The sequence below is a fragment of the Phragmites australis genome, chromosome 3 (genome assembly GCF_958298935.1).
Source record: "Phragmites australis chromosome 3, lpPhrAust1.1, whole genome shotgun sequence".
NCBI classification, from domain to species: domain Eukaryota; kingdom Viridiplantae; phylum Streptophyta; class Magnoliopsida; order Poales; family Poaceae; genus Phragmites; species Phragmites australis.
In genome coordinates, this window is record NC_084923.1 from 1,205,279 (window position 1) to 1,216,342 (window position 11,064).

Genomic DNA, 11,064 nt, shown 5'->3' on the forward strand with positions numbered 1-11,064 from the left:
GCTATGATGCTATCCATTACTAATCAAACAGGGGCAACAGTGGGCTTTGTTGGAACACTGTATTGATGTTCAAAAATAATTCTGTAGGTTGGCAAAGGAAGAGATGTTGGGCTTAATCAGATTGCAGTATTTGAAGGAAAAGTTGCTGGAGGCAATGGTGAACAAGTGCTTAGCAGAGACATATATAGACTTGGACAGCTTTTTGACTTTTTCCGGATGTTATCCTTCTACGTGACAACTGTTGGGTTCTACTTTTGTACTATGGTAATTCAATTTTCTTTGCATGTTAGGTCTTATTCAGTCAAAATTGTTTCATTAATAACGATCTTCTGCCACTGTTGTGGCATGTACTGATGCATCTTATCTCTACATCGATCTTCTGCCACTGTTCATATTTTCGAATCATATGTATGCCGCATCATATTAGAGTTACTTCTTGCAGATCTTTTGCACGATCCTTCCTATAAAAGAATATTTTCTGTCAATCAGTTTTTTTTTCTAAAATGTTGTAGGTGTATTCTTGTTTTTTTTCAATCAATACATAAAAAATTTCATATTTTTAACTCATCATTTGCAAAAATCTTTTATTATATTATCGATTGTTTATATCTTGTATTCTTGTACAAGCTCGTAGTGCTTCGTATTATATTATTTGAAGGCCAGTGGATAAAACTAAATGCACACAAAAAATATAGATATTTATTATGCTGCTTATTGAGCTTGAGGTGGCTGCTTTTATTTTTTCTTTTTCATCCTTAAAGCTTCTGATCTTAAATTGGTTTTTCTTTTGCAGCTAACTGTACTGACTGTGTACATATTTCTATATGGGAAAACCTATCTGGTAAGATGGAGTATCAGAGGAGCATCCATGCAAATTTTCTTCTCTTTTTTTTTACCGTATTATCTCTGTGTGAATCTCAGGTATTCCACTTATTTTTGCATGTCAATTTACATGCATGCAAATTCCCATATGCTCTTGTTGATGTCTTCATGGAGGTTACAAAAACAGTCTGGAAAGTTCATAGTACTGTAGTAAAACAAAATGAGCCATGCCATTTTCAACCTTTTTTTTTTTTTGCATGATTTGAGATGCACTTGGTTTGATATATATGTTAAATGTTGTAGAAGATTCCAAACAAATTTGGAGAAAATTAAAACATGGGATAATTTGGACCACTAGCTGATGGTTACCGGCTACCGGTAGGTACTGGGAAATATGAGGATTTAATGCTGACATTCATAGCAGATTGTTGTTTCTAGTCTGAAGCTAATATGTTTGGTATAACATAAACTAGCCGAATGGTCCATGCAACTGAACACACCTCTCAAAATACGAATCATACGAAATGAATACGTGATGTTGTCGGATACGGACCATGTCTGTCTTGAATATTACCTCGGATATTGAGTAAAAGCAACATCCATATATATGACATATGTTACAATGATTCAACCACTCCACGAATCCAAAATCCAATCACATTGTTCTCCACATATCACGAATAGTCCAAGTAGTGTGTAGACATAGTTAGTGGCTTAGTGCCTTCGTGACAATTGAATACACGATATTGACATATTACATCAAATAGATAAACTAATAGATGGTCTCACAAATCCATAGCAAATAGCCAATTAGCAAATGTCAAAAATTAGGCCATTTCAATCAATAATTTCACCCGCATCATCCCCATTCTGAACATTTGCATGCCCTGAGGAGCTTGGAATTGGTGTAGCTTGGTATCGTACTGGTGAGCAGCTTTCAAGTGGTTCCAAAACATCTTGGTGCCCTTGTTGGGGTCAGCGCGAGATTTGTAATTGCATATGTTGCATTTCGCCCAAAGTTGTTCCTCCGTCACACCATCTTCTCTCTTGTGTGTCTCCACATACCTAGTGTAGTGTTCCCAAACACTTGGTGCAGTCCTCCTAATTGAAAGGACAACATTGATTTTCACTCAAAACTTCATGAGTAGATCTGAAACTAAATCAAATAAATATATAGAAAACCACAAGGTGGAGCTATACAATGAAGAGACCACCCTGCAAAGTGCAGCACTAGCTGCACCTTTCTTCATCATATTTGCAGATAAAAAGAAATAGCTTTTGTTTATTTGAAATTGGAGGTATCTACTATGCTAGAATTAACATCTACATTAACTCTGGTATGTAAAAAAAAAAATCTGTAAATAAGGTTCAGATAGAACAATGCTTTAAAATTTAAATTAATAAGGCAATACATTAATATATAGTGCTTAACTGCTCATTGTAACTGCCATATCCTACATAAAGTTATAGTAAGCTCCTGCATGGACTCTATTGAAACCCAGTCCCCGTGTTTTCACTACATGATTTGAATTTTGAAGATTGTGTTAATCTGTCAACGAGCAACAGGGGCCCCGGCTGGTGAAGTCGGGCAAATATGCAAACGCGGCGCGTGCTGGCGTGCGGTGTAGGATACCCACATGCTGTTGTTGCCGGCTTCGGCGGTGGTGATGGTGGAGGGAGATCGAGGGGAGAGGGGAGGAGGGGAGTGACTGAGCGAGCGTTCCAGTGGGAAAGACGGATCGATCCTTGTAGCAACCAGATCTTGGCTGCGAATAGAGATTAAGAGTGGGTCAGATTCCTCTTCGGATAATTTTAACGGATATCTGGTATCCGACGGATACCAGGCTCCCCATATCCGGATCCGATATCCGAGATCCGATTAGCATCTAAAACGGTTTGGACGATTGGGCGGGCAGAGAAAATCTGACCTGTTTTCATTCCTAGTGGGCACAGAGGACGATGAGCTGTCTGAATTATGAAAGGAGTTGGAGCACGTCATGGGGAAAATGTGGCATGTGCCAAAGCCCCAGGCCAAGTCAGTTGCAAATCAACACAACATCTCTACCAGGCACCACCGCCATCACCAATGAGATGTCACCGGCAACTACCACTCGGAGCATGGATCAGACAAGATTAGGCCAATAAAGAGCAATAACAACAACAACTAAGCCTAGTCCCAAGCAAGTTAGGATAGAGAAGATATGAAACCCACAAGATCCAACAAAAAAGATGAGAAAAATAAAAAGGTACTAGTAATAGTAATAATGGTAAAAGGAGACCGAGAAAGAGCCTTCTAAACTATATTTAAAGGTTAGGCCGATATGGTTTAAATGTTGGGCCAATATAAAGAGCCATTTGCACGGTGTTACACACTTAAAATATAAAGAGCCATTTGTAGCACTAATATAGGCATCTCATCACCAGTCAAAACATGTAACATCAAGTGGCTAGAATGAAGTGTTTTGGAGGCTAAAAGGTTAGTAACCCTTCATCAACCGTGAACCTTTACTTAACACCATCAATTTTTCTTTAAAATAGCCAAGATTGGTCATACAAAATCATATTATTAGATTTGCCTCTTGAAATGCTTTTGTAGAAATATATATTTTTATTGTATATATTAGTGGAAACTTACAAATAGTAGTGGTCAAAAGTACATCTCAAAGACTGCAAAAAAATCAGTAGTGTCAAATAGAAAAGAACTGAAGGGGTGATATTTTTCTATTGTGCCAAAAGAATCCCCAGCATAACCACTGCATCATTGGCTCATATATGGTTGCCATCCTGTGTTTGTCTGTGATGTTCCTGGGACAATCAAGCTCACATATGTTGTAGTGCATGTGAACTTTCTCGATTATTAAGCATTGCATTCACTTTAAATCTGGTATGAGAATTTTTTTGCAGTCACATGTTATGGTGGCACATGAGTTTCTTGTATCTCTTACTTATGAACTTTGCATCTATAGATTATCTACCCTTTTTTCTCGTCATTTTCTTGGCCTCGGTTTCTGGAAGTTTTGTCAGCATACTGTCTAGTTTCTTGGATTGTTGCCCTGACGCACACCTTTTGTTATTTGTTTGGTTAGGCCTTATCTGGTGTTGGAGAATCAATTCAAAATAGAGCGGATATATTGCAGAATACAGCCTTGAATGCCGCTCTGAATACTCAATTTCTGTTCCAGATTGGTATATTTACTGCAGTTCCCATGATTCTTGGTATCATCCTTGAGTCAGGTGTCTTAACGGTATCCCCTTTCCCCTGCAGACTTCTGGGTTAGCCTGTGAATTTTGGTTGTTTTTTAACTTTTGAAACAAGATAGAAACAATTCTCAATTAAATTATATTCCTTCCGATTCCAATCTAGTTTGTAGCATCATTAGTGATTTTAGGTTATATGAACTAATTGTTTTGCTGACTTGAGCTTATATTTCCAGTCTTATGTGAAACCTAAGCACTATTTGTTAGCTTGATTCTCAAATCACAATTATATTCTATAAATTATTGCCAAGAGCGATAAGGAATGTATCCTTATTTGTGAATGCGTGGATGCAGGCTTTTGTAAGCTTTATTACAATGCAGTTCCAACTGTGCTCTGTATTTTTCACTTTCTCCCTTGGAACAAGGACACACTACTTTGGCCGGACAATACTACATGGAGGTGCAAAGGTAGGCTTCTTGTTTCAGAAGTGGTGCTCATCAGTTTCTCAATTTTCCCAATACTGATCTGTTGTTTTTCTTATTAATTACCAGTATAGAGCAACTGGTAGGGGTTTTGTGGTACGGCATATCAAGTTCGCTGAAAACTACCGTCTTTATTCTCGAAGCCATTTTGTGAAAGGGTTTGTTGGTCACCTGATGTTACTCTCGAGATTACTAGCTCAAATCTGATATCAAATATTTTTAATGATGATTGTTCTTGGTTCTTGTAGGATGGAGGTTTTACTTCTATTGGTGATCTTTCTAGCATATGGTTTTAACAATGGTGAAGCTCTTGGCTACATTTTACTTTCAATAAGTAGTTGGTTTATGGCACTGTCTTGGCTTTATGCTCCCTATTTATTCAACCCATCTGGATTTGAATGGCAGAAGTAAGCAACTAAGCATTCTATGTATCTTTGTACTGTGATAAGTAATTTGAAATTGTCAGGATGAAGTTGGTAACCCTTCCCCCCTCAGGATCGTTGAGGATTTCAGAGACTGGACAAACTGGCTGTTTTATCGAGGTGGAATTGGTGTTAAAGGAGAAGAAAGCTGGGAAGCCTGGTGGGAAGAAGAACTGGTAATTGACTATGGCCTGTATCCGATTTAGCCTTCAAGTCTCAGTAGATCTGTCTACTGTGTCATTCTGTCAACACCTCAATCATCTTTGTGAGCAAAACATTGTGTGCATGACAAGCTAAAGCGAAAAGAACTCTTTAGCAATCCTGTTGCTCCTAATAATATCATCAGAACATATCCTTATGCTTCTGAGGTTTATGGTTTTGAATTCTTACATAGATGCAAAGTAAAACGTTTGACTACTTTGCCAACTCCTACGTCCTACTGCATCAAAAATATAGTCCTTATTCTTGTTTGTGCCTCTACATTGTATTGTCATGCTTATGCTCTCATTAGCTTCGGTTCTCTTTAAATATAACATGGCTGAAGAAAGAACTATAAGTCGTTAACAATCTTAAATATATATTGTATGCAGAAGTTTGAAACATAGACCACTGGAATATGCTAGAATGTCAACGGTGTTGAAAACGGTTCATTTTCAAACACTTCTTTTTTCAGGAACATATTCAAACCGTTGGAGGAAGGATACTGGAAACTATACTAAGCTTAAGGTTTTTTATCTTTCAATATGGAGTTGTTTACCACATGGATGCAAGCGATGCAAGCACGTCTTTATTGGTATGTTAGTATTACAGCTTTCATTTGCTGATTGATGCCTCCTTTAGTTGGTTAGAGTATGGGACATTGAAATGATCTAATTTGTGTAATGCTTTGTGACTAAATGCCTTAAATGGCGTATTTTTGTTGGCCGAGATGATCAAAAGAATCGTAAATTCATATCTTGGCACTGCAGGTGTATTGGATTTCATGGGCTGTGCTTGGTGGCCTTTTTGTCCTTCTGTTGGTATGTGCATTCCTTATTTATTGGTAACTTAACTATTATTGGCTTCTACGTATCCAGATGTTCATTATGTTACTATTGTATTATTGTGCAGGTATTTGGTTTAAATCCCAAGGCCATGGTTCATTTTCAATTGTTCCTGCGTCTGGTCAAAAGCATCGCATTTTTGATGGTTTTGGCGGGTTTGGTTGTGGCGATTGTGTTTACACGCCTCAGTGTCACAGATGTATTTGCTTCCATTCTAGCATTTGTGCCAACTGGGTGGGGAATTCTTTCGGTGAGTCTCTGCTGCCAACTTTTATATCCATGAAATATTACCCATGTATTTAGTCTGCTTTGTTTATAGGTCCACTCTGCAAACACTTGACACTGGAAAATATGTCTGAATTATTGCATAGCACAGGCTAGAACGTGACTATCAAAAGTCAAAAGTTTTTTTTTGGTACATAGTGTTTATTTGCTGTCCACTCCATTACCTTCCATTTGACCAATCAGTTCGTAAGTAATAAATATGCTGATTGACTCTTTCACCTTTGCAGACTGTAGTGATTTGCTAAAAATGTTTATTCATCTTATTTTTTTTGTTTTACAGATTGCTGTGGCATGGAAACCTATTATGAAGAAATTAGGCTTGTGGAAAATAGTGCGCTCCCTAGCTCGGCTGTATGATGCTGGCATGGGGATGATCATTTTTGTCCCCATAGCCATCTGTTCATGGTTTCCGTTTATATCGACTTTCCAGACACGACTTCTGTTTAACCAGGCCTTCAGCAGAGGTTTGGAGATTTCTCTCATTCTTGCTGGCAATAACCCAAATGCAGGGATGTGATGGTGGCAGTTGGGGTCTTGTGCTTCATCAATCGGATCATGCACATTCTCAGTTAGCATTAGGATGTATATATCTCCATGTTGACCGGCAATCATTTGATGTGGGTTGATTGGATATATTTCTATTGTGAGACTAGTAGCTGTAATTGTTATGCCTGAGAACTTTCTGTTGTATGGCACTCCTAAGTTTTGACATATTGATATGTGGGCTGATTGGCATATGAACTGGCTTATTATCATCCATTCAGCTAATGTGATACGTAAGAGTTTTATATGAAGAAAAGCAAACATCTGTTGAACTAGTACGGCAGAATTGAGGCGTCTGCTCTCCGGTCGGATTGGAAATGGGTGATCTAGACAAAGAAAATTATTTTTTTCTACGAGGCGAGGTGCTCCGTTCTCAGATAGAACACGCGTGGTTGATATTTTTTTCTTGCGTGTTGTTGGACTTTTAATCCTTTTATCGATGTTGGACACAGTTAATTGGATTTGTTACTTGAAAGTGATGCGATGGGTTGTAATCGAATGTACCTGTTAAGCTGCTTAATGTCGACTTTGGTTTGTATAAAATAAGCAGGTTAGCTAATCCATCTTTTGATGGTTTGGATTCAGTATGAATTAGGGGGGGGGGGGGGGGGAATACGTCGCCCAGGTAGGGTAACCCCGTCTACACGTGTTTGGCGAGTCAAAACTCTTAATCCACATCTTGGCCTTGAATCAAGCGTATCCTAATAGGTAAATTGATATTGGCACAACCAAAATGGTGGTAACTACAGTAATAATTGGCTATAGTTCACTTCGGTGCCAAAAAAAAAAAAGAAATTTGGTCGGGTTCATTAATTTATTTTAGCCATATTAGATGAAAATATTTGAGTTGACAACCCCATGTATGGTATTGCCAAGTTTGAATTGAGAGCTCCGAACTTTGTTTGTCTTGGCGGCAAACGATTTGGCTGATTTGAGTGTGGTTAATGGAATATGTTTCCATCTGAAAGATGTAATGCCGAATTAAGTGGATGCGGATAAAGAGCCCCTCTTGTCTTGTTGTTCTGTTTACCCACACAGTCGTCAGAGACGTGGCTCCTTGCAGTTCCGCCGCCTACCATTCCATCACCAGCGCTCGTTCGAACATGACACTCTCATTCCAACCACGCCCGCCACTCAGTCACCTTTTCCAGCAACTGGCGAGCACCCCACCACCACCCTCCCATTTTTGTCACCCGCTGTAGGACCTCCCAAGGCCTCATGTGTGCATCGTTCACCTTCTACCATCGTTGCCTCCACTCCCGTCACTGCAATCCTTGCCGCTAGCTGGCGTCGTCTCTCCAACCACATAGGAAAAAAGCTCCAAGGTGAGATGAAGTTGTTCCAACCAAAAACAAAGAAAAATCAATTTGTTGGGGTGATGTCCTACGAATAAAAAATCGAACTTTCCAACCCAGGAGCACGGAGCGGTGGGGCAAGGTGACAACAGCAACAGTCAGGAATAGAACAACTATCGATGAGAGGTGTGCCTAGCGTTCGTCTACGCGACCCCGAAAATTGCCAAGGCCTCCTCCCCTCTGGCCTTGTATGTTTGTTGTTGACTCGGATTACATCTAGGACTTTGTTTGGTAGAATTTTTGCTCCTAAATTTATTTTGAATCTTATGTTTATAGGTGAATATAAAATATTTTAAGTATATATTTTTAATCTAAAGTGCAAACAACTCATTCAAACACTCTAAGTATATACTCAACTATAGCTCTACAAATTTGTAAAATTACATATACCTTGTTTTAAAAATCCTTAGAGCTAAAACTCTATTAAACATACATGACAACTACAGATCTAGCCTAGGTCCATAAGGCCATAGAAATTTCAACGAAAAACTTCAAAAATCTTAAAAATACAAAGAGGCAAATCTAGAAAACAGTAGTCTAGCCTCAACTCATGGGACCCGGATCCTCTACATTAAAGGTGATTAATATCGAGAATCACTTTTTGCACGGTATAATGAGGCTGTACCTACAGTCCTCTACGTTAATCAAGAACTATAGCGTACCAACAGAGATATAACATTGTTTTGATGGGCTGTACAGATGGTTTTGGTACTATAGCAGTCCTGTAGTGATTGATTCGGAGCATTTTTCAGGGATATGCTCTATTTTTTCGGGTGTGACGAAGCCAATCGTTCGTTCACAAATATATCAGTTCAATTATTGAAAACCAACTTCGCATGGGGTGTAGGCAGACGAATTATCTCCCCGTGTCTATTTCTTATCTAATATTTATCTATTTGATGATTCTCTCATATATTTATGATTTTTTTTATTAATGTCTCTCACACAAATTTCAATATAAATGAACGACGTATGCATCCACGAAGGACTATCCAATTAGGGATGGCAATCAGATCCGTGGATTTGGGTCCCCACGGACATTGCACCCGGTGAGTACAGGTTCGGGTGCAAAATCCCGCCCACATGTCTGGTGGGTTGGGTACCCGAAATAGTAGCGGGTCGGATTCTGGTTTCTACATGGCCCCGTGGGTGACTCGCGGGCACCCTGCACATCGCCCTCTCCTCTTCTTTCTCTCACCCCGTCACGCGGGCCGGTATCCCTCAGACCCTCACCTCACTCACTCACTCTCTCACCTCTCTCTCTTAGCACTCTCTCCCCCCTCCCCTATTGGCGACAATGGGCGAGTGCTTTCTCCAGATCCGAGCAGCAGCACCCCCTCCCTGGCCTTCCCTCCTGGTCCGGCAGCCCTGTCTCCATGGCCTCCCGCCCTCCCGACCCGATTGTCGCCCCTCCCTAGCTTTCCTGCCCCGCCTCCCCACCAGTCTGCCATTGCGACACCTCCGCACCATCGGCCCCGCCGCCCTGGTCTCCCCGCCCAACCACGCCTCCATAGGCCACCACCTCCCCGCCGCCCCTCCTCAGCCTCCCTTCCCTGCCCAACCGTCCCGCCCCCACATCGTCTGATGAGCTCATGGCTCCTTCGAATACGATTAATACCGTCAATAATCCTCAAATCATACAAGGTCCAATTACAATAGCACGTGCATGACAATTATACCACCAGATGAACTCATTTCTCGCTGTTCATGCTTCCTTGAATAGATTACTACTGAATTCTTATAATATTATATTGCTTAGGAACGTGGGAGAAGCACCATAATCTTACCCAAATGTCACCCATCGAAGGCCGAGTCTACTCAGACTCGAGGCTGAGCTCTAGTCGTGCTCGTGGTCGTGGTCGAGTTTCAGAATAGCACGTCAGTAAAACGGGTATAACTCTCTCATACGAAGTCCGTTTTAGACGATTATGGATATTCTAGAAAGTTTACAATGAGCCATTTCCAATGGATATAAGCTCGACCAAATATTTCTTATAGTTTAGTCAGAGTCAAAAAAATAAGGTGTTGTACCACCGTTTTAGACCTAGTTAGGTCTTATAATCGTGTCGGGGTCTGAGTTTAGGTTGTGTACGCCTCGTTCCATGACTATAAAACCCAAGATCGATATCCTCACATACACCTATAAATATACAGTAGTCGTCATAGTTTTGGCTCAGATTTAGCTTAGATTAATCTGTTTTAGACAGTTTCACCGTTTATCGGTTTGTTGAACCCCAACTTGAGTACTTCATTAGTAATCAGCAATATTCAGAACGGTTTCTTCCTTTGCAACTACTTCACTCGCACCGATAAGATATCACGAACCAGTCACCGGTTGTGCCAACAACTATGATTGATAAGAACACTTGCAAGAGCATGGTAAGATGCTTGAGAGTGTATGACTCCACTTCACTTTCACCACCTAGTAGTCAATTGGGATAGTATCTTTTATTATCTTCTATCTGATACTAATCATAGCAGGTGAAATATTAGATGCGAAAGCGTGTGTTTTGAGGGAAGAACTTATAATATTGTTGGATGATCATCGATAAACTATTAATGACGACATTGACAAGAAACTTGCAGGAACCAATACCGCATTGTAGCAACTCAATGAAAGCGTTGCAATGCTCAATATACGCTTTGATCAATTGGTTAATCTGACACATAACAATGGTCGAATGGATCATCATGGTGTAGCTCATGAACAAGATGAGTCCGTCACAGATGATAAAATTTTGAGGCAAGAACGTGACGCCTTTGATGAACAAAAAAGGAACCGATTGAACTTCAACCATCAAGGTATAAGAGGTAATAATTTTTAACAACATAACCCATGTATTAATGATGATCCATTTACTAAGATTAAGTTTAATATACCATCTTTTGAGGGTGCTTGTGATGTCGAAAGGT

The 11,064-nt window shown here is 39.9% G+C and overlaps 1 protein-coding gene across 3 annotated transcripts in view; it reads left to right on the forward strand.

Annotated features, from left to right (window-relative positions):
* Positions 1-6,990, forward strand: part of LOC133911426 (callose synthase 9) — a 34,888-nt gene extending 27,898 nt beyond the window's left edge. For all 3 annotated transcript variants that reach the window (XM_062353664.1, XM_062353665.1, XM_062353666.1), the window contains 11 exons: positions 88-264; positions 794-841; positions 3,909-4,067; positions 4,375-4,488; positions 4,573-4,661; positions 4,752-4,910; positions 4,999-5,101; positions 5,599-5,718; positions 5,894-5,944; positions 6,036-6,218; positions 6,534-6,990. In XM_062353664.1, the coding sequence (XP_062209648.1) occupies positions 88-264; positions 794-841; positions 3,909-4,067; positions 4,375-4,488; positions 4,573-4,661; positions 4,752-4,910; positions 4,999-5,101; positions 5,599-5,718; positions 5,894-5,944; positions 6,036-6,218; positions 6,534-6,770 (1,440 nt within the window). In that variant the 3' untranslated portion in view covers positions 6,771-6,990. The remainder of the gene's footprint in view (positions 1-87; positions 265-793; positions 842-3,908; positions 4,068-4,374; positions 4,489-4,572; positions 4,662-4,751; positions 4,911-4,998; positions 5,102-5,598; positions 5,719-5,893; positions 5,945-6,035; positions 6,219-6,533) is intronic.
* The last annotated feature ends 4,074 nt before the right edge of the window (positions 6,991-11,064 follow it).